We start from the raw sequence: 24,172 nt of genomic DNA on the forward strand, positions 1-24,172 counted from the left end.
ACCACCCTTTTCCGTAAAGAAATGCTAGGCTGACATTGCTCCTGAGTCTGCCTCCCTTCAACCTCAATTCGTGTCCTCTACCATCCAAATGAGTGTCAGACCCTTTTAAAAGTAATAGCAAACAGAACTTACCCGACTCCGTGGATGACAAGGCCAATGAAGAAAACAATGAAGAGGTGGTGGGTGAACCAGAAGACTTCAAAGTACGACCTCCGAATGGTTTCCGTGGATGAAGTAATTATTAATATGAGCGCCAGTGTAATGACGACTCCTGTGAGCCCCGCCAGAAACGTAAAAGCCACATTTAAGCCACCTGTGGGGTTCTGATCCAAAAGGAATAACAGCATTAGTTATGAATGCACATCACAGTGTGGATTCATCAGTAGTGTAATCAGCAGTCAATTTCTGGGTGGCCCCGCACATTTCCTCTCCAGCCCTGTTACCACCCTCCCTAAATACCTTGGCTCAGTGGGGCCATGGGGGCCTGGGCCCCCATATATTTAGCCCTGGACCCCCCTGCTGATGACCCTCTCGACCCAACTCCCGCCGCCCACCCGCCGCCACCGTCGCTGTGGGCTACCTTTGCTGGTGGGGGACCCAATCCCCAACAGCCAAGGTCCTCTTCTGGTGCAAGGCTTCATTCTGTTTCTGAGTCTGACATCCTGCACATTGTATGTATGTGCAGAACGTCAGAAACAGAATGAAGCCTTGCGCCAGAAGAAGAGGACCTGGGCTGGCGGGGTTGGGGTCCCCCGCCAGCAAAGGTAGGCAGCGGCGGGGGAGGGTTGGCAGTGGGAGGGGGAGTAAAGAGGGTCGGCGGTGGGGGGGGGGGTCAAAGTTGTTGTTGGTGGTGGTGGTGGTGGTGGTGGTGGCAGCAGCGCCGGGGGGGGGGGGGGGGTCGGCGGCACCTGGGAGGCTAAAATGTGCCCCCTCACCTTGGGCTCTGGACCCCCCTCCCGCTGAAGTCTGGCTATGCCCCTGCCTTGGCTGCTGGGGATCCCTAAGCCCCACCAGCTGAAGACCTCTACCAGAAACCCCTGGGTCGCCTGAACACTGGAAGTCGGTGGTGCAAAGGGAGTGTTAACGACAGCAGCTGGGAGTGCGCTTGTGACTTCCATAGTGGTCAGATGGCCTGGGAATTCTGGAAGAGGAGGTTTTCAGCTAACAGGGCTTGGGGATCCTTGCCAGCTACTTGGAAAATGTGTGTTGCTGCTGGGTGGGCCTAAATTCAAAGTAGGGGGCCTTGCCCACCAGTGCCCACCTGTGGCTATGCCACCAATACTCATCAATGCTCTGCATGTTTGAGCCAGGCTTTGACTTATAACAGATTCCAGCTTGTGAGCAGCATAGACCTTTGACCTTCTAGTTCTCTGGTAGAAGCGTGTATGTATAATCAGTGGCATTCCTTAGTTGGCTGCCACCCGGGACAGATCGCCGCTGCAGACCCCCCCCCCCCCCCCCCCCGGCGCATCACCTCCAAGCTCTCCCCCCCCCCCCCCCCCAGTGCATTCTTCCTACCTGCTGGGAGTAGCCACGCGGCTGTTGGCTCCGCTGGTTCCCCGCTCCCTTTGCCCTGGAACAGGAAGTAACAGCAGAGGGAGCGGGGAACCAGCGGAGCTGACAGCCACGTGGCTGCCGCGTGCACTCGGGGTGGACTGCACCCACCACCCCGCCCTCGGTACGTCACTGTGTATAATATAAAAAGCGTTGTGGATTTACGGAAGAAGATGATGGTCCTGGCTTACAAAGGCTTTTCCACTATTCTGTGTCTAGAGAATTAGTCTTAGTGAATCCTTGGCATTAATTCAAAGAACCTGATGTTGCTGCACATGAAATTATCATGGGAGTGGTACTAAACAGGAGAGACAGTGATATTCTGGGGTCTGTATCCTATGTTCCCAACTTTGGCCGTTCAGTGGAGTGTGGAAGTAGCCTGATTCATTTTAAATTTACTACTTTGTAGCTTTATTGTATGCCCCCTAGTCCTAGTCTTTTTGGAAAGAGTAAACAGATGCTTCACATCTACCCGTTCCACTCCACATTAATTTATAGACCTCTATCATATCTCCCCTCAGCCAGCCTCTAATGTAGTTCCAGTTATTTACATTCCTGCCTGTTTTTTTTTTTTTTTGGAAGACTGGTCCCCTATATCTAACTACTCTGTCCTAGTCAGATTCAAATCCTCCAGCATCTAAAGATCAGTGCCTCCGCGTCTCAGTAATGCTCACAAGCCCTTTGACAAATCTGTTGGGCTATCAAATAAGTCCCAAATATTTACATGCCTAAATTTGTCTAGAAACTTTCTCATGAAATACCTTCTGCAACTAGTTTGGAAGGTCCAGGCAGGGAAATCACCAGAACAACAGCCACTTGCATTAGGAGTGATTAGGTATCATTAGAACATACATTAAATCAGAGTGAATGAACACTCATGAAAGGCGCTTACCTGGACTTTGGATCGGACAAAGTTGAGGTAGGTTTCACCTTCTTTGTCCTCGAGGTCAGAGAGCACAGCCTGAATGGTTCCGTTTGCCTCTGCTCGCGCATCCACACACCTCTCCACGTTAAACAAATGTGCAGCGGTGTGAATAGCTGGGGAGGAGAGGGAAAAAAGACGAAAGAGTTGCTCAGCCTCTCATGTATGACATCTGATGTACTGGGCTGTAAATCAGTCATTCCAAAAACTGTGTATTTTTAACGAAAGAAGATGGATCATCTAACATCATCACAAGCGAGAAAATCCAGCTCATCCTGTCATACCCTGATATTTGGTGGAAGGTTTGCTCCAGTAGCATAGCCAAGGGTGGGCCCGAGTGGGCCCAGGCCCACCCACCTTGGGCTCAGGCCCACCCAGTAGCAGCACACCTATGATGTGACTGGCAGGGATCCCCAAGCCCCACCAACCGAAAACTCCCAACAACTGTCCCTCCTGCATACCTTATAAATAGCAGATATTCGCCTGCAGCAACTGATACATACGCTCACAAAAGCCCCACAGCCTTCCCTCTGATGTATTCCCGCCTATGCGAAAACAGGAAGTTGCATCAGATGGAAGGTTGTGGGGCCAACATGAGCAGTGTGTATTAGATGCTGATTGTTGCCAGTGAAAATCTGCTACTTAAAAGGTATGCAGGGGAGGGGTGGATGTTTGAGAGACCATTGGGCTCATTTTCGAAAGAGAAAGACGTCTATCTTTTGGCATAAAACTGAAGATGGACGTCCTTCTCCCAGAGTCGTCCAAATCGGTATAATCGAAACCCGATTTTGGACGTCTCCAACTGCAGTCCATCGCAAGGATGTCCAAAGTTCAAGGGGGCATGTCGGAGGCGTAGCGAAGGCGGGACTTGGGCATGCCTGACACTTGGACATCTTTGACCCATAATTCGAAAAAAACAAGGACATCCCTGATGAACACTTGGACGTTTTCAACCGGACCTGTTTTTCTTATGAATAAGGCACAAAAAGGTGCCCGAAATGACCAGATGACCACCGGAGGGAATCGGGGATGATCTCCCGTTATTCCCCCAGTGGTCACTAACCCCCTCCCACCCTCAAAAAAGCATCTTTAAAAATATGTCGTGCCAGCCTCAGATGTCATACTCAGGTCCATGATAATGCATGAAGGTCCCAGGAGCAGTTTTAATGGGTACTGCAGTGCACTTCAGACAGGCGGACCTAGGCCCATCCCCCCCCCCCCCCCCCACCTGTTACATTTGTGGAGGAAAGAGCGAGCTCTCCAAAACCCATTACAAACCCACTGTACCCACATCTAGGTGCCCCCCCTTTTTTTTTTTGTTACATTTGTACCCCGCGCTTTCCCACTCATGGCAGGCTCAATGCGGCAGGCAATGGAGGGTTAAGTGACTTGCCCAGAGTCACAAGGAGCTGCCTGTGCTGGGAATCGAACTCAGTTCCTCAGTTCCCCAGGACCAAAGTCCACCACCCTAACCACTAGGCCACTCCCCTTCATCCGTAAGGGCTATGGTGGTGGTGTACAGTTCGGGGTAGTGGGTTTTGGGGAGCTCTGCACACAAGGTAAGGGAGCTATGTTCCTGGGAGCATTTTATGAAGGCCACTGTAGTGCCCCCTAGGGTGCCCAGTTGCTCTCCTGGCATGTCAGGGGGACCAGTGCACTACAAATGCTGGCTCCTCCCATGACCAAATGGCTTGCATTTGGCCGTTTTTGACATGGACGTGTTTGGTTTTGAAAATCGCCAAAAGTCAGAAACGTCCATGTCTAGGGACGTCCAAATTTAAGGATTTGGACATCTCTGACGGTATTTTCGAAATGGACGTCCATCTTGTTTTGAAAATACGGGTTTCCCCGCCCCTGGATTTCGCCGTTTTGCAAGCACGTCCAAATCACAACACTTGGACCTTTCTTTCTAAAATGCCCCTCTATATGGCATGCAGGCGAGAGGGAGAGACCAAATCACTTGTGGGACAAGGTGGAGTTCTTCTGCCTACCCATCTTGGGCCCAGACCCACCCAAAATTGGGTGTCTGGCTACGCCCCTGGTTTGCTCACTATCAAAAATTAAGCTTTCCTTCCCCATATCTGGTTTATCAAGGAGTTTGTACATGATATTACTTTATTAACCCATAAACATTTACAAATTAGAGTCGATTCATACAAACCTTAAAAAGTAGCAATATTTCAGCTCCAAGTAACCAGTCACTAGTCATTTTTTAAGAGGTCAATATTTGAAAACCAATGTCCAAAGTTCAAAATTAAAAAAAAATTCTCTCTAGATTTACTCCCCTGTTGCCTAAACTGCACGGCTTAGTAAGCGGGGATTAGAATTTAACTTTCAACATTTGTGAATTTATTTATTTATTTATTGCATTTCTACCCCAAATTTTCCCACTGGTTGGTAGTTTCAATGTGGCTTACATGGTAAAATGCAACGGTTACAATGTGTCACGTATAGTTAGAAGTTCATGGAGGGGGGGAGGACAGCAAGAGTCTTGGGAAGTCTTTCATTGAGGTGTTCCTTAGGGTGGGTACCTTAGATGTTTCAGTGTGGTGGAGTGTTAAATGGTACAGGTTAGCTAGGGAGAAGGGTTGAATCTAAGTAAGTTGAGATGGTTGTGGTTTGAGTTGGGCCTATTCCGTTTATTTCTATCCGGTTGGTTGGTGGGATCCATTCAGCTCTCTGTGTGTTGTGTCAGTTCAACTGGGATTTTTTTTTTTTTTTTTAATAGGTAGGCCTTTAGGTGTTTACGAAAGTTTAGGTACTTCTCTTCCATTTTCAGGGTTTTGAGAAGTGCATTCCAGGATTTGGTGCTGATGTAGGGGAAGCTAAGTTGAGAGAGTCGATTTGTATTTGATGTTTTTGAATGAGGGGAAGTGAAGGGTAAGGTAGGATCTTACTGATTTGCTAATGTTGCGAATTGGTAAGTCAATTAGGTTGGTCATATGGCTTGGTGAGAGGCCAAATATAATCCTGTATACCAGTGTGATGATCTTGAAGGCTATTCGATCTTTGATTGGTAGCCAATGTAGTTTCAGGAGGAGGGGTTTGGCACTGTCGAATCTTGATTTTCCGAAGAGGAGAGTCTTGCTGCTGTGTTTTGTGCAGTTTGCAATTTGTTTAGGATTTGTTTTGTGCACCCTGCGTAAATGCTGTTGCAGTAATCTACATGGGCCAAGATCATAGTCTGGGTTAGGTTACGAAAAGCATCTCTGGGGAAGTATTGTTTTATGCATTTGAGTTTCCACGTAGATTGAAACATTTTCTTTGTAGTGATTTTAACTTGTTCCTCGAGTGATAGGATCCGGTCTACGATGATGCCTAGTATCTTCAACTTGTCTGCGATGGGGAGGATTGTGTCTAGTGTGCTGATTGGTTCGAATTGTGTAGTGTTGTATGGAGATGAGAGAATCAGGCAGTGTGTTTTGTCCCTGTTCAGTTTGAGCTTGAAAGCTAAAGCCCAGGTTTCCATGATTTTCATGCCGGTTGTGATTTTGGTAATGATTTCAGTTGGATTGTTTTTGAACGGAATGTAGATTGTAAGGTCGTCAGCGTATATGAATGGGTTGAGATTGTGGGAGGATAAGGACTTGGCTAGAGAGGGGCATCATTGTAAAGATTCCAAAGAGGAACCATTACATGAATCAATTATTGACCTCTTAAAAAATGGTCGACGGGAGGTGTTTATGTCTGTGAGAAGCTCCGAAAGGATCTGTGAGAACATTTAAAGTTGTGGATTGGGGTCTGAGGACTTTTCCTTTCCATTGAATCAGTATTCTCTAACGTTAATATTTTTGGTTCAGTCACAGTGGTTGGTTTTTGTTTCTGATTGATTAGTGTTGACCAGTTTCTTTTTGTTTTTGAACTGTTTCTACAGAGACCCAGCAATTCATACCAAAACCTAGGTAGGAACACGTATTTTATCATTCCCACCTTAGTAATTCCCTTACCTCTTATTTGTCCTGTTTGTCTGTCCTAATTAGATTGTAAGCTCTGTCAAGCAGGGACTGTCTCTTTATGTTCAAGTGTACAGCGTTGCGTATGTCTTGTAGCGCTATAGAAATAAGTAGTAGTAGTAGTATGGAGGCGAGAAGGAGAGATGGGGAGAAAAGGAAGATGGAGAAAACAGCACAGAAGAGACAGGGAGAGGAACTTGGAGGGGGCGATATATCAGTTACAGGAAGACAGAGAGAGAGGACGGGGGAGCAATTGAGGTGGAGGGGTGAGAATCGCAAGGAGTGGAGGGAATGTGATCGAGAGATAAGGGAACTCTAGAAAAGAAATGGAGAGTAGTGGAAGGAAGGAAGGAAGGCGAATGGTAGAAAGAGCAATGGAGGAGGAAGGACGAAGGAGGGAGGAGGGCAGTGATCACTTTTTTCGTCACACCACCTGCGTTCGCTCCCATTGCCACTGTCTCCTGAGCATATTCAGACTCTCAGAGAAGCATGATGGGGTCTTTCCCTTCTGCTCTGCCCCCCCCCCCCCTCCCAAATCCAAAGGACGGGAAGAGCCAGTGCACTTGTGATTCGTAGAACTGCTTAAGTCACTTACTGGTATGGAGCGCGATCATCCAGGCCACCATCTTATGAAATGTGAGGTTTCTGTCCAGCTGTCTCCTGATGTTCCGTCCACAGCACTACAGCGGAATTCAAGAAAAACTCTTATTTCTGCTATTAAAAGAACAGCCATCATCACCTTAAGAGTGTCCTTAGTATGTGTCCCTTTTATTAAAGCAACTTCTGTTTTAACGCATAAACTCTCCTGAACCCAGGCTTCAGCTGTCTGTGCTGTATTCATGCTTTACACGTGTCACGGTTATACCTGCCTGAGAGGCTGATGCAGAAAGTTTGTGCAGAAAGCATAGGGGTAGCATGACATCTGTGTGCAACTTTATGACCGGGCAATGCACGCAGAAGATTTTCATTTCATTTTCACTTAATACAATTCCTATTCTGCCATTATCCATAGCAGATTACAAACGTGTAATTAAACTCTGGAAGTCGTTGCCAGAGAATGTGGTAAAGGCGGTTAGCTTAGCGGGGTTTTAAAAAGGTTTGGACGGCTTCCTAAAGGATAAGTCCATAGATCATTATTAAAATGACTGGGGGAAAATCTATTGCTTATTTCTGAGATAAGCAGCATAAAATGTTTTGTACTTTTTTGGGATCTCGCCAGGTATTTGTGACCTGGATTGGCCACTGTTGGAAACAGGATGCTGGGCTTGATGGACCTTCTGTCTGTCCCAGTATGGCAATACTTATGTACTTATGTACTAAATCACTAGTATGCAAATTTAAATGATCATCTTTCTGCACAGAAAACACATGATATGATATAGACGCTCAAACGTTTTCAGAGATGGGAAGGTTGTAGAACCAGAGAACGTGAATTGAGGTTGAAAGGGGGCTGACTCAGGAATAATGTCAGGAAGTATTTTTTCTCCGAGAGGGTGATAGATACCTGGAATGCCCTCCTGCGGGAGGTGGTAGAGATAAAAATGGTAACGGTATTCAAAAATGTGTGGGACAAACCAAAGGAATCCTGAAGGATCAGATTCAAAGAAGCTTAGTGGAGGTTAGGTAGGAAAGCTGGTGCTGGGCAGACTTCTACAGTCTGTGCCCTGATCGAGGCTGAATAGATTTGGATGGGCTGGAGTGGAGCTTTTCAGGGGTTCTGACAACAGGTTCAGAAATTTCAGAACAAGGCCAGTGCCGGGCAGACTTCTATGGTCTTTGCCCTAAAAACGGCAAAGATAAATCGAGATCAGGTACCATATGTAATGAGTTTATCTTGCTGGGCAGACTGGATGGACTATACTGGTCTTTTCTGCCGTCATCTACTATGTTAAGTTCACCACAATACATTTTTAGGCCCCACATCGTATAAAAAATTGACAAAAGTAGCTTTTTTTTCTAAAAAAAAAAAAAGAAATTAAAATACAATTAATTACTTTTAAAGTTACTTCATTGTAAATATCTCGTGCCCCCCCCCCCAACATAACCTCTGTGACGCAGCCCATGCCCCCCAGTTGGAGAACCACTGTTTTACAAAACTCTTGATTAAAAATCCTGAAGTTACTGTATTCTTATGGAAGGTGGAAAAATACAGAGAGAGTCAGAAAACTGTAATACACAGCCACACTCCAGTTTTATAGAGAACCACTCCACGCCCGCAGAAACTTCCTTAAGGAACGGTGCGGCAGAACTAAGGTACTTCCCCTTCCCTACTCACCACTCAAAGAATGTTCAAACCTTGGTATCGTGTCAATAAAAGTGACATTGCAAAACTTATTTAAACATCAAGCACTTTGCAAAGCAATGGAATTCCCCACGAAAACACAATCGATGTCTGTGCAGAAACCTACCATAACTTCCAAAAAGTAAACAGCAACAACTGTAACTAGGAAAAGACAACACTGCAAATATTACAATGGGGGTCTAGAACAGCAAAACACCTTCTACTTGGAAAGAAGAACGAGCCGGACCGCAGAGGCGTAGCCAGGCTTGGTATTTTGGATGGGCCCAGAGGTAAATTGGATGAACCCCTTCCACTCGCACGTGCCCCCCTCCCACCACCACACTACAAATATCTTCCTGGAGATATTTTTTAATAACACAGATGTTTTTTTCACCTACCCCCACATCTCCTCTCCTCTCCCCCGCAGCGTCCCAGCATCTGCACTCTTGTCTATGAACCCTGTCTCTCTCCAGTGTCGATACAGGCATCCTTGGCGCCTGCAGTGATTCATTCTCGCTGCTTGCGCCAACCCCTCAGATTTCCATCTGCCGTGTCCTGCCCTCGCTGACATGGATGGGAGGGAGAGAATGGGACAAGCTGCTCACGGATGGAACGTGGCAGGTGGAAGCCTGTGGGGCTGGCACAAGCAGCGAGAATGAATCGCTGCAGGCCCTGATGACACCTGAACCAACACCGGGGAGGGAAGGAGGTTCAGAGACAGGAGCACAAACACCTTTGAGGAGAGGGGATGAAGAGAGCAATGTGGCATTGCCACTGTGCCCACTCAGGCCCACCCATAGCAACTCCACTGGCCAGACTGCTACAGATCTCTACAGCAGAATCCCTCACTAAATACACTAAATGAGAAATAGAAGCATGCAGATGAAAACGGACTTGGAAACTCAAGAATTAAGACTCTGCCTGCAGTTCAACAACATAAAAACAGAAATAGAAATGTATTTCCTGCTGGACTGTACCCAATATAAAGGTAGAGGAGGTGCACATTCCCCAGTGGCTTAAGGAGGAGTGAGTGGACATCCCTCCTGCTTTCTGACTTAGAGATGCCTGGGGAGAGGGTTTGGAGGGGGGGGCTCAGGGTAGGCTTACACTTACCATATGTGCAGAGACAAAAAGAGGATGACAGGACGTCAAAAATAAAATGCTGCCCCCCTCCAGCCTTGCATTGCACCCTGCCACACAGTCACCTTGACCCCCCCCCCCCCCCCCAAGAAAGCCAGATTCCATAAGCAGTGAAAATACTGGTAAAAATAACAAAGATGCATTTTCTTCCATACTCTGCTACAATACAAAATTAGCAGCTTCTCCCATTCTTTCCCTCCCACCCATGAGCATAGGGTTACCATCAGGCTTATTTTCGAAAGAGTAGGGCGCCTATCTTTCGACACAAATCGGGAGACGGGCGTCCTTCACCCAGGGTCGCCCAAATCGGCATAATCGAAAGCCAATTTTGGGCATCCTCAACTGCTTTCCGTCATGGGGACGACCAAAGTTCACGGGGGCATGTCGGAAGCATAGCGAAGGCGGGACGGGGCGTGCTTAACACATGGCGCCCTCGGCCGATAATGGAAAAAAGAAGGGTGTCCCTGACGAACACTTGGACGACTTTACTTGGTCCTTTTTTTTACGACCAAGCCACAAAAATGTGCCCTAAATGACCAGATGACCACCGGAGGAAATTGGGGATGACCTCCCCTTACTCCCCCAGTGGTCACTAACCCCCTCCAACCCTAAAAAAAAAAATTATATTTTTTTCCAGTCTCTATGCCAGCCTCAAATGTCATACCCAGCTCCATGATAGCAGTATGCAGGTCTCTGGAGCAGTTTTAGTGGGTGCAGTACACTTCAGGCAGGCGGACCCAGGCCCATCCCCCCACACCTGTTACGCTTGTGGTGGTGAATGTGAGGCCTCCAAAACCCACTGTACCCACATGTAGGTGCCCCCCTTCATCCCTAAGGGCTATGGTAGTGGTGTACAGTTGTGGGGAGTGGGTTTTGGGGGGCTCAGCACACACGGTAAGGAAGCTACAGTATGCACCTGGAAGCAATTTCTGAAGTCCACTGCAGTGTCCCCTAGGGTGCCCGGTTGATGTCCTGGCATGTGAGGGGGACCAGTGCACTACGAATGCTGGCTCCTCCCACGACCAAATGGCTTGGATTTGGTTGTTTCTGAGATGGGCGTCCTCGGTTTCCATTATCGCCGAAAATTGGGGACGACCATCTCTAAGGATGACCTACATGTTGAGATTTGGGCGTCCCCGACCGTATTATCGAAATGAAAGATGGATGCTCATCTTGTTTCGATAATACGGGTTTCCCCGTCCCTTTGCGGGGACGTCCTGCGAGGACATCCTCAGGAAAACTTGGGCGCCCAGTTCGATATATGCCCCTCCACATAACCCACAGTGACCTAAATATCACCACAGTAGGGGAAGACAAGCCGATTTTGAGCATCCCCAACTGCTTTCCGTCGCGGAGATGACCAAAGTTCACGGGGTCGTTTTGGAGGCGTAGCGAAGGCGGGTCTTGGGTGTGCCTAACACATGGGCATCCTCGACCCATAGTGGAAAAAAAAGGACGCCCCTGACGAGCACTTGGACGACTTTACCTGGTCCTGTTTTTCTTACGACCAAGGCACAAAAAAGTGCCCGAACTGACCAGATGACCACCGGAGAGAATCGGGGATGACCTCCCCTTACTCCCCTCAGTGGTCACTAACCCCCTCCCACCCTCAAAAAAACATCTTTAAACATCTTTTGTGCCAGCCTCAAATGTCAAGTGTCTAAAAGGTGCTGTATCAAAAAAAAGTTCTGTGGGTGGGGCCATCAAAATGATACAGTCTGATAAATTCAAACCCCTAAGAGAAAAACTACATTGGCTTCCATTAAAAGAACGAATTGCGTTCAAAGTCTGCACCGTGGTCCACAAAATTATACACGGGGAAGGGAAGCCCCGACTTACATGTCAAACCTTATAGGCCTACTTACCAGGAACGCAAAAAGATCAGCACGCACATTCTTCAATCTCCACTACCCCAACTGCAAAGGACTAAAATACAAGTCCACTTACGCAACCAGTTTCTCCTACATTTGCACACAACTATGGAACGCACTACCGAAGACCATAAAAACAACGCAAGACCTAGCTATCTTCCGAAGGCTACTGAAAACTGACCTGTTCAAGAAGGCATACCATAAACAACCATCCTAATTCCCAAACAATAAGACTGATCACGAACGAGACAGAACCGAACTCTTATCACTTGACTGACTAACCTCATTGCTATTCATGAACAAACACTACCACTTCTACCCTAATGTCGAAAATGATTTCTCTATAACTGAAGACCTAACAAAGGTTACAAACCAATCTATTACTCAGGAACTTATATGCAATACCATAATGTATTCTTCTTTACCATGTATATACGCACCTTAATGCAATACCACTTTAATCCTTATGTCGAAACGATCTCTCTATAATTGATGACCTAACATACGCTACAATCTAATCTATCACTCAGGAACCTTTATGCAATACCATAATGTATTATTCCTTACCATGTATGTACGCACATTATGCAATACCATTTGTAATTCTGTTAACTGGAAATGGCAACCACCACTACGGCAAATGTAAGCCACATTGAGCCTGCAAATTGGTGGGAAAATGTGGGATACAAATGCTACAAATAAATAAATTAATTCAACAATCAGATTCCACTAGAATATAATTTTCCTTTTGTAAATGTAACTATTCCCACTAATTACAGCAGTTAAATCAATGTAAAATGCTAATTTATAACCAGTTGGGAGACTAAGGCTGCTTTTTTTTTTTTTTGCCTAGGATTGGCAGAACCTGTCCACAAAATTAGAATGCTACAGCAAGGGTGTAGGACAGTGATGGGCAACCTTTTGAGCTTGGTGTGTCAAAATTCGCCAAAAAACCGAGCATAACTCGGGTGGTGTGTCACTTCGAGAAAAAAAACATAATTTTGCGATATTTATAGTTTAAATAACAAAAATGTATAATTGTAATATATAACTGTATTTAATAAACCAAAACCTAATTATTTAACTTACCTGCTTAGTGACTTCTTTGTTCATCTGTCAGTCGGTTTCTTTTGTTGGTCTTGATATTATTTAACTTGTGTGGGGTGCCGTGAACTAAGATAAGTGAGGGGGAGGGGGAATTCTTTAACTAATCTGCCTATTAGTGACTTTTTTGTTGCTGAATTTCATTGACTAAATCTTCAATTGAAGGTTGGTATTTTGTACACTTCAAGCCCAAGCTACTAACTTCATCTTTCAATCTGTTTCTTTTGTTGGTTTTGATATTATTTAACGTTGAGAATAAGGTTTCACAAAAGTACGTAGAGGGAAAAATTGTGAGTAAAGCCATTGCTATATTTTTCAGGGTGCTAAAAGTGTCTGGTAATCGGATCCAGGCACTCCAAATTTCCTGGTAACTCAGATATTCTCTTAATAATTGCATCTTTATTCTGCAAATCGTGAAATAGAACTGGTGCACATCTTAGGAGAGTTTCTTTAATAAATCCTCCCTCACTGAGTGCTTTTCCAAGCTGAGCTATGGAATGAGCAATGCTCAAACTTGCAGATGTTAAATTTGTAGAACCTTTTACAAATGTAAGGATGGAATTAGATTGGCTCTTATAAAAGTGTAGCTGCCTGGAAATGTATTCCTTCCTTTCATCCTCACTTTTTTTCAAGAGCTGGGAATGATTAGTTTCAAAATGTCTATTTATATTCCACGTTCTGCTTACTACCGTTTCAGTACATGGAACGCAAAATGATCTGACATTTTTTTCTATAATGCCATACATCTCGGTCCATGTCTCTTGAAAGGGTTGGCTACTGCTACTACCACTTCCTTTACTTAACCTTGTTTTTTTTTATTTTTTGGGTTCTCCATCAGGGGGGCAGTGACAGAAGATAGAATTATAGATAGCCTGTTAGCCCTGCAGGCAATTAGGGGTTAACTAGCCTAACTGACCACCTTATGTAAATTAAGATGGCTGCCGCTATTTCTAATGGCGGGAAACGGCACCCATAGCACATGCCCTCGCCTCTCCCAGCCTCCCCCTCACCTATCTCAGTAATGATGGTCAATTAGAAATCCACAACACCCCAGAACAGTAGATTGGATGATGGTTGCTGTGGTTATGTGGTTGCTGGTAATGGCGATCACAGGGCCCTCAGAGATGCGTCCCCCACGGCATTCCGCTGCTCTCTGCTCCGCTGGCCGGAAGTGAGGTCAAACGGCCATGCAGGAGCCGGGGCAGAGGGAGCAGCAGGGAGGGAACAAGCGGAGGACTCGGAGGGAGCCAATAGGAGCGCACACGGGTAAACATGCACCGGGGGGGGGGGGTGATTTCGCCGGGGGGGGGTGCATCGGCGATCCGCCCGGGTGTCAGCAAGGAACGCCGCTGCTTCTCTGTATGCGGCCACATGCGGCCGCCTGTCATCGAAAATGGCTACGCGTGTCAGTACTGACACGCGTGTCATAGGTTCGCCATCAGGGGTGTAGGACAAGATGCAGTTAGAAAAACCTATCCTCTCTACTGTCAGAGCTAGGCAGGAAGGGAAAGATTTGTTGTTGTTGTTGTTGTTGTCTGTTTTTTTTTGGGGGGGGGGCAGGATTAGAAGACAGATTCACAGGGCAACTTAATTAAGCAATAACCAATACATTCAAGAGAATAAATATATCAGATAGCTAAACCTGTAGACAGAAAGTTGATAAATTAGAATAAAATAATCAGAAATCACTTGGCAGTATTTTGGTTCAGGTCCAGCGAGAGTTTTCTTCCTCTTGTATGCAGGGTAAAATAACCTATGTTAACGGTAGCTTCAGCACTGCTGCATTTCCTGCCCTGCTCAATTTCACTAAAAGGAGCGTGCAGGACGTGAGGGGAAGACAGAGCAGGGCAGGCAACGCGTCAGCGGTGCTGGAGACCGGCGCTGGACAATGCTTCAGCTGGCGGGGGTTGGGGACCCTCGCCAGCCAAGGTATTTGCTGTGGCAGTGGGTGGAGAGCAGCAGGGTGGCAGGCGAGGCGGCGGCAGACCAAAATGTGCCCCCCCTCATCTTGGGCTCTGGCCCCCTCCCACCACAAAGTCTGGCTACACTCCTGTTTATTACATAATAACATAGTAAGTGACTGCAGATAAAGACCTGAATGGTCCATCCAGTCTGCCTAACAGTTACATTCATTCTCAGTTCTAGATTAAATCATCAATGAATGTGATATTATATACTTGATCGTGGTTTTTCTTTGGTGTTTCTGGGACGTAGACCGTAGAAGTCCACCAGGCTCTGTCCTTATGTTCCAACTACTGGAGTTGCCGTCAAAGCCCACTCCAGCCTATCTGAATCCATCTTGTCATTTGCGAGACTAATCAGAATACCGCTGCCAGACTCATATTTGGAAAACCAAAATATGAAAGCGCAAAACCCTTAAGAGAGAAACTTCACTGGCTCCCACTTAAGGGACGGATCGTGTTCAAGATCTGCACGATTGTACACAAAATCATCCACGGAGACGCCCCAACCTACATGCTAAACCTTGTAGACCTGCCTCCCAGAAATGCCAAAAGATAATCCTGAAAATTTCTTAATCTACACTTCCCCAGCTGTAAAGGACTAAAATACAAGCTTATACATGCAACTTCCTTCTCTTACATGAGTACGTAGTTGTGGAACGCACTACCAACTGACCTGAAAACAATCGACGAAATATCTAACTTTCGTAAATCCCTGAAGACGTATCTCTTCAACATAGTAACATAGTAGATGATGGCAGAAAAAGACCTGCACGGTCCACCCAGTCTGCCCAACAAGATAAACTCATATGTGCTACTTTTTGTGTATACTTTACCTTGATTTGTACCTGTCTTTTTCAGGGCACAGACCGTATAAGTCTGCCCAGCACTATCCCCGCCTCCCAACCACCAGCCCCGCCTCCCACCACCAGCTCTGGCACAGACCGTATAAGTCTGGCCAGCACTATCCCCACCTCCCAACCACCAGCCCTGCCTCCCACCACCGGCTAAGCTTCTGGGGATCCATTCCTTCTGAGGAGGATTCCTTTATGTTTATCCCACACATGTTTGAACAAGGCTTACAAAGAGGACCCATAGCTTAACTATACCACCTCACCAATCCACCCCAGTCTGAAAGTCATCTTTCTATATCTATTTTCTTAGAACTTCTTTCCCATCCTTAATCTCTTTGCATCACCAATTGTATCTGATATCCTGGAATAGCAATGCCATAATAGATCTCTGTAAGCCACATTGAGCCTGCAAATAGGTGGGAAATTGTGGGATACAAATGCAATAAATAAATAAATAAAAATCATCAGCAGAATCTCTTTTTTTGTGTGTGGAAGGACCAAACAAATGAAGTGAATGCTGCCTCACCCTCTTCTTATGCTCTTATCATGGGTTTTCAGTGATGTCAATGGCATGTTCCCCCTGCCTATGCGCTATTATCTAAACTGCATCTTACAAGCTATAAACAGGATGGGGTTAAGCACCATATAAGGAAGAAAACTCCTTATATGGTGCTTAGCCCCGCCCAGTGCATCCCAGGATGCACCCACCCGCCCTCCTGCCTCAATCTTTTTCCAGGTATGGGGGGGTCAGGAGGAGGGAGAAGGGGGCAGGTCACTAGACCACCAGAGCCATCATTGCGTTTGGGGAGCGTCAGGAAGGGGGCCTGGTGGTTTGGGGTCACTAGACCACCAGGGCCATTCTTGCCTTGTGAGGACTGGGACGAGGTTTGGGTTTGCGATTCTTGCTTGGGGGAGGGGAGGGTTAGGAGGGAGTTTGGAGGATTGGCAGAGGAATCAGGGTCCACTGGGAGCACCAGGGAATTTTTTGCGGGGGGGGGGGGGGGTCGAGAGGCACAGGGGGATCTGGGTGTGTCGGGGTTGGGTCGGTTCTGCATTGGGAGTGGTAAAATGCATTTGACAGCTCAGAGTCGCAAACAGTTCATTTGCATGTGATCTCCTTTGTGCATCAGTCGCTGTCTGCGACTTGCTATATTTTACCGAGACAGCCGTATTTTATATTTCAAGGTATGCATTTTTGATTAGAACAAAAACATTCCACAGAAAACAACAACAGTAAAAAGCAAAGACGGTCAGTTTTCTTCAAACCGGCCGAAAAAAACCTGAATAATCAATGCCCGTCACCAAAAATGGTCCAGCATTGAATATCCAGGTTCAGTGCAGACCACGGCAGACAGCCCGACTATCTCTTGTGGTTTGAATATTGGAGCCAACGTGGCCACAAACCTTAACCTCTCATAGAATCGGTTGTTCCAGCAATTCAAAATGGCATTGAAACAGAAAGTCTTCACAAGCTCACTCCTTCATTCAGTGGTGTTCCTAGGTCTGCAGCCACCTGGGGCGGATTGCCGCTGCACCCCCCCCCCCCAGGCACATCACCCCCACCCCCAACCAGGAAATCACCTTCCCCTGCCACATCACCTCTCCCCCCCCCAAGCGCAGCCCCCTCCTGGGGCCACAGGTTGGAGCTGCGCAGTTGTCAGCTCCGCCAGCTCCCTGTCCTGGAACAGGAAGTAATGTCAGAGGGAGCAGGGAAGCGTCAGAGCCAACAGCCACACAGCTGCTCCCTGTACCCCCTTGCAGCATGCACCCGGGGCGGACCACCCCACCCTTGGTACACCACTGCATTCATGGTCTACAATAAAATATATAACCAGAGTTATATATAGAGAGAGATATAGTCAGTGGTGTGCTGGTAAATTTTTAAAAACAGGATCTCTCCCCGGTCCACCTCGGCACCCCCCCTCCCCCCGTCCACCACTGCGCCCCCCCGTCCACCTCTGCGCCCCCCCCCCAAAAAAAAATTGCAGAGCTGGCTATAGCCGGGGGGGGGGGGGGGGAGCAATGCATTACTCTCTCCAGGAACAAAAATTAAATGATCCCAGGTTCCAATCTAATTCTTGTTTAATGTGTGATAAAATGCCATAAATAAGTAAATAAATATAAACTTTTAATGTTGAGCACCTGATTCTCAAAGTGAACATATTCCAAACACTGTAATGAAAATAAAATGATTTTTTTCTACCTTTGTTTTTCTGATCATGCTGGCCCAGTATCCGATTCTGCTGCTATCTGTCCTCTTAACTCCGTTTCCAGGGCTTCCTTTCCATTTATTTCTTTCCTCCTTTCTTCTTCATTTCTGGTCCTCAGCTTCTGCCTATTTTCTTCATCCATGTGCAGTTTTCCTCCTCTCTTCCTTTTCCCTCATCTCATCTCCTTCCTCACTCTTCTCTCCCCTCCATCCATGTCCAGCATTTCTTCTCTCTTCCCTCCTCTCCCCTGCCCTGCATGCACCCATGTCCAGCAGTGACCCTCCTCTCCCCTGCCCTGCGTGCACCCATACCCAGCGACCCTCCTCTGCCCAGCCCTGCATGCACCCAGATGTCCAGCAGTGAACCTTCTCTCCCCTGCATGCACCCATGTCCAGCAGTGTACCCTTCTTTCTCCTGCCCTGCATGCACCCATGTCCAGCAGTGACCCTCCTCTCCCCTGCCCTGCATGCACCCATACCCAGCGACCCTCCTCTGCCCTGCATGCACCCAGATGTCCAGCAGTGACCCTCCTCTCCCCTGCATGCACCCATGTCCAGCAGTGACCCTTCTTTCCCCTGCCCTGCATGCACCCATGTCCAGCAGTGACCCTCCTCTCCCCTGCCCTGCATGCACCCATACCCAGCGACCCCCTCCATCCACCCATGCCCAGCAGCGACTCCCTTTTCCCCCCTGCAACCCCCTCCCAAGTTGTTTCGCAAATTCTTCTCCTCCCTCCCTCCCGATCCGGTCCCTCACCACCCGCTTGTTTTTTGAATTTTTTGGGGCAGGCAGTCTTGCCTGCCCGCTTCCAGCGCCGACTGTCCTCCCTTGCCGATTCGCGCTTCAAAATGGCCACCGAGACTTCAGCTGAAGTCTCGCGAGGCCCCCTCTGGAAGTCTCGGCGCCATTTTTAATGCGCGAATTGGCAAGGGAGGACAGTCAGCGCTGGAAGCGGGCAGGCAAGACTGCCTGCCCCGAAGAATTCAAAAAACAAGCGGGCGGTGAGGCGGATCCGGAGGGAGGGAGAGAGGAGAGCCAGAGCCGGCTCGCTATTTTCAACAACCGGCTCGCAAGCCGGCTCCAGCACACCACTGGATATAGTAGAATTGGAAAAGGTGCAGCGAAGGGCGACTAAAATGATAGCGGGGATAGGACGGCTTCCCTATGAAGAAAGACTAAGGAGGCTAGGGCTTTTCAGCTTGGAGAAGAGACGGCTAAGGGGAGACATGATAGAGGTATATAAAATAATGAGTGGAGTGGAACAGGTGGATGTGAAGCATCTGTTCACGCTTTCCAAAAATACTAGGACTAAGGGGCATGCGATGAAACTACAGTGTAGTAAATTTAAAACAAATCGGGGAAAATGTTTCTTCACCCAACGTGTAATTAAACTCTGGAATTCATTGCCGGAAAATGTGGTGAAGGCGGTTAGCTTAGCAGAGTTTAAAAAGGGGTTGGACGGTTTCCTAAAGGACAAGTCCATAAACCGCTACTAAACGGACTTGGAAAAATCCAAAATCCCAGGAATAACATGTATAGAATGTTTGGGAAGCTCGCCAGGTGCCCTTGGTCTGGATTGGCCGCTGTCGGGGTCAGGATGCTGGGCTCGATGGACCCTTGGTCTTTTCCCAGTGTGGCATTACTTATAATTATACAGTACTTATGATACAACATTAACCCCCTGGGCACCTCCAATTTTTGCTGTTCGTGCATTTTTGATTTGCCAGGATCAGGACCAGCTTAAGGCATGAGTCACGGCACCCAAACTCAAGGCTTCACAATGGCGAGAGGTGTTACATAATAACATAGTAGATGACGGTAGATACAGACCTGCACTGTCCATCCAGTCTGCCCAACATGATAAAACTCATAGCATGTGATATGATGTGATGCATATACAGACATGCATGTTGCTTTGCTCTCGCCATTGAGCTTTCCTCCCTATGCTGCCACCAGCACCACTGCAGATTTAAATAAATAAACGTGTACCGTACTTTGCGTTCTCATTTTAAACCTGCAGCTTCGAGAAAAGAGCAAAGCAGAACACACCTGCCCATGTTTAAAGGACAAGGTAAGGAGCTGATGTGGCCAGGAGGAGGAGGGAGTAAGGTGATTTGGGTCCCAAGTCGACTCAGGGTACCACAATCCCTTGAGCTGGCCCTGGCCAGGGTGCATGGTGGAAGGTTGTGGGAGTCAGTTTAACTCACACTGTACCATTGAAATGAGACAATAAGGAAGAGCCAGTTTTTTTGCAATAGACTTATAAGTGGTTCATTGTTGCATAGACCACAAAATCTTACCACACTGGAGCCACGCAGGAAGGACAGCAGATTGCGACAGACGGGCAGCAGAATCAGCATGCAGTTGAAGTTTAGACAAGCTGCCGGTGCTCTAGCCCAGGCCAGCGCCTCCTGTAGCATGATGGAAGCAATACATTCAGACTGGAGTTTATTAATCTAACATTACACTTTAAATCAAGCGTGCTGCATTTAACAGTCTGTTGTCTGGCTATGCCCCTGGCCCAAAGTTGGGCTTGGGAATCAGCAATAAGTACTATCCTATATAGGATGCTTGGCACGGATCCTTCCATGTCTAAATTTGGGTACCACTTACTGAATCTGGCTCTGTGTGTCCACAAAGATGAAGGCAGGACTGGCCGGGCTTATCCTAGGTAATTCTCACAGGGGAAGGGAAGAGCAGGAATGGGTGACAATACAGGGGGCCTGGTAATTCGGCTGGTCACTGATTTGCTTTCTTGTAATTTCCCTTTTGGGTACTTACCCCATAGATCTGTCTGGAGTAGTGGAACCTAATCCCTTCATTATAAAACAGATAGGCGTTCACAAAAAGATAAGCGTTTATTGCCAGCCACACAAGCTAAAAGAGAGGAGAAACACAGATCAGAATGAAACTTCAGATGCCCCCTCATCCTAATTAGAAAGCGTTCAGTGCTATCTGTGCATTTCGGGAGGTAAAACCATCCAGTGCAGTAGAAAAGGTGAAAACGGCTGTTATTTTGCATAATTGCTTGTGTGTTTTGCAATACTGAAATATTTCTTCTTTAGAAGTCTTTCACTGCATCTCTGTTTGTAATGAAAAATGGACAAGTTGAAAAGTGCATGGTGTGACACAACAAACCAGTTCCTCTTTGTCTGCAGGCTGAGGGGTCTGTGTGAGGAGCAAGGGGTTGACTTGTGAAGTGTGTCTCTCACTAGGGAGGGCAGGAGGGGTGTATGTGTGGTGGGGGTGGTGTCTGACAGCTACAGCATATATATGCAAATGTGAGGTCTCCCTTGAGTATGTCTCTAGCAGGGGTTTCTCAACCCAGAGCCAGATGCATCAACCAAACGTAAAAAAAGCAAAAACGTAAAAGCTGTTACCAAATTTGAAAAAACGAACAATGCAGCAAAAAAACAAGTTGCACATGTTCGGTGCGGTATTTGAAAGTACAATGCATCAATCTGCTGGAATCCCCGTCGGTAATCGGGCCCTAAAGCATGCACAGAGCAGCCAAGCATTATGCTGGCTGCTCTGCGCATGCCACACACGTCAACCCCCCCCCCCAAAAAAAAAAACCAAAACACAAACACTTGGATCGGGAGGGGGCAAAGGCGCCCCCCCCCCCCGCCCGTGGTCGCTGCTGCTGCTCCCCGCTTCCTCCCCCAGCATTAAATAAAAACACAAAACAAAACTCAAAGCTTTAGGAGCCCTGACCCCCCTCCCTTCTTGTCTCTAAACTCTTTCTCCATACAGCTCCGCCTCTGCATGCACTACCTCCACGGTATGCAAATTTAACTCATGCCTATTTATCATCATTTATTTATTTTATATACCGTTTCTTATTGCTGTTGCAAAACAGAACAGTTAACATTAAAATTATATGTATATATATATATATATATATATATATATATATCATACAAACAAACAAGTAGGAACTCCAATCATTGATAGAAAAGCACAGCAAACCATAAATGACAAAGAAAGACATAACTAATAAAAACACAATTAACTAAATTAAATACAGTTTAGCCTAAACTTTTACACCTTCCCTACTCTCATAGGTTCTGTTCAATAAAGTTTGTGAAAAGAAAAGTTTTCAAAAGTTTTTGAAAGTGAATGTAGGAATTCTCTAATCTAATCTCTTGTGAGTATCCTGAAAACAGGGGCGGAGTGAGAGTGCTCTGGGCCTCTACTGCCCCGATCCTACCTGAAGGGCCCTGGTGGTCTCTGCGGGGGAAGAGCATGTTCTTTTCTGCCCGCTGCACTGCCGCTATTCCCCCCGCTGTGTTTTCAAACTGGCGGCTGAGATGTCCTGCGGTAGTCTCGTGGGCCTCAATAGTCACACCAGACTTCTGCAGGGAGTCTTGGATGCCATTTTAAAGTACGGCGGTGCCAGGCAGGGGAAATAGAGGCAGCACAATGGGCAGGAAAGAACATGCCCCCTCCCCCCGCCCGCAGAGGCCACTAGATCACCAGTGGCATGCCTTTAAAGATAGGACCAGGGGGGGCTGTAGTGTGCAGCGAGCATCCGGGCAGAGCCTCTGGGCCCTCGGACACTGCCTGGTTGCCCAAATGGTCAATCCGCCCCTGCCTGAAAACCTGACTGGCTAGATGTGTTCCAAGGACTGGATTAAGAATCCCTGGTTTATAGGGATATCTGTGGGGTGAGTGTGGTGAAATATATTTGGGGTAAGGAGAGTGGCCTGTGTGTAGACTATATGGAGATGTAGAGTGTGGGGATGAGTGGTGAGGGGTGGGGTAAGGGTGTAAGAGAGTATGGGGGATTGCAGGGTTTGTGGAGGGAGTGAAGTGTGTTGAATAGGGTTACCATACACTCTCTTTTTAAGAGGATATGCCCTCCATGTTTTTAAATTTTGAATTAGTGGGAAGAAGAGACCTGAAGTTATGACAGATGAAGGCTCAAGGCACTGTAGAGCAATGGGGACAAGTTCTGAGTTCAAAGAAAATCAACTGATGGACACCTTGTGACAAGGCAAGCCCCAGAGATTCCCCAGTGAAGCAGTTGAGCCCAGAACTACAGGTCCCAGAAGTCCTTGCAAGAATGAGTGAGGAGAGTAGTCCTAAAAAGATGGAATGGATTCCCAGCCCCAGCAGGGGGAGCAATGGCTCGAGGCAGGGTGAGCCTGTTCCTCCTTTCCCCACTAGAGGGAGAGGGAAGGATGAAGCTCAGTTTCCCTGGCTTCGCCATCAGTATATAATTCCCCCCAGCTGTGAGAAGGGGAGAGCAGATTTCCTGGAGGCTCTCAGTCACCAGGAGAGAGGGGAGACGAATGGAGGAAGGAAGTAGCCTGCCACTAGAGCTGCCTACGGGAGAGGAGCCAGCTACCATGGAATGGGAGAATTCAAAGGTTGCCCTGCCCGGCACTTGAAGGCAGTGGAGGAGGCCACACCGGGCGTGGTGCTGAGAGATGGGAGAAACTGCCAACCCTGCTCCTTACAGGGTTCCCTCTGTGCAGGTGATTTCTGGTATTGGTTTGATGTGCAAAGACTGTCCATGAAGATTTATTCTGAACTGTTGTGCTATATTGGAAATGTGCTGAACTCTTACTAAACCCTTCTGAAGGAGGGGGAAGGGAAAGCTAAGTTGGGAGGCGAGGATAGGGGAGGGCAGACTTATACGGTCTGTACCAGAGCCGGTGATGGGAGGCGGGACTGGTGGTTGGGAGGCGGGAAATACTGCTGGGCAGACTTATACGGTCTGTGCCCTGAAAAGGATAGTTACAAATTCAAGGTAAGGTATACACATATGAGTTTGTCTTGGGCAGACTGGATGGACCATGCAGGTCTTTTTCTGCCGTCATCTACTATGTTACTATGTAATAGAAGACCTGAGGTCTTGAGGAGCTGAGCGTTTGCTGAGGGATTTTGAGACCTGGACTGTACCTTTTTTTTCTTTTGAAGATTATCTTATGAGGACTGTACCTTTTGTTATGAAGAATTAATTATGATTTTTGGTATGAAATTGCCTTGACAATAAAATACTTTGGCCCTGAGTCCCAGTATCAGCAATAGTCTGGCCAGGCCCAGGAACCCTGGGAGCCCCCCCAGGCTTGCTGGCTCCATCCAAGAAGAGGAAGCGGACCCCCCTCTCATTCCTCCTAAACAGAAAGCAGTGATTTAAACAACTTACAGCCTGGTAATACGAAACACTGATTTTGTTTTAAATCAGAAGTCCTCATCATGTTGTCAAATATTTACTGTTGCAAAATGGGTACTAATGGGTCAGCTTTTATGGAGCAGTTTTGAACCCCTGCAGCCAGGTTTGTCAGAGGGAAACCCTGAAAATGCTTTGAAGCAG

The 24,172-nt window shown here is 47.2% G+C and overlaps 1 protein-coding gene across 1 annotated transcript in view; it reads right to left on the bottom strand.

Moving 5' to 3' along the window:
* Positions 1–24,172, bottom strand: part of LOC115468160 (cytochrome b-245 heavy chain) — an 82,481-nt gene that overhangs the window by 55,031 nt on the left and 3,278 nt on the right. Inside the window, exons 2-6 of the mRNA XM_030199704.1 lie at positions 20,632–20,727; positions 20,151–20,261; positions 7,025–7,109; positions 2,447–2,592; positions 133–323 (exon numbers count right to left, since the gene is read on the bottom strand). Of these exons, the coding sequence (XP_030055564.1) occupies positions 133–323; positions 2,447–2,592; positions 7,025–7,109; positions 20,151–20,261; positions 20,632–20,727 (629 nt within the window). The remainder of the gene's footprint in view (positions 1–132; positions 324–2,446; positions 2,593–7,024; positions 7,110–20,150; positions 20,262–20,631; positions 20,728–24,172) is intronic.

The sequence above is a fragment of the Microcaecilia unicolor genome, chromosome 4 (assembly GCF_901765095.1).
Source record: "Microcaecilia unicolor chromosome 4, aMicUni1.1, whole genome shotgun sequence".
In the NCBI taxonomy this organism is placed as follows: domain Eukaryota; kingdom Metazoa; phylum Chordata; class Amphibia; order Gymnophiona; family Siphonopidae; genus Microcaecilia; species Microcaecilia unicolor.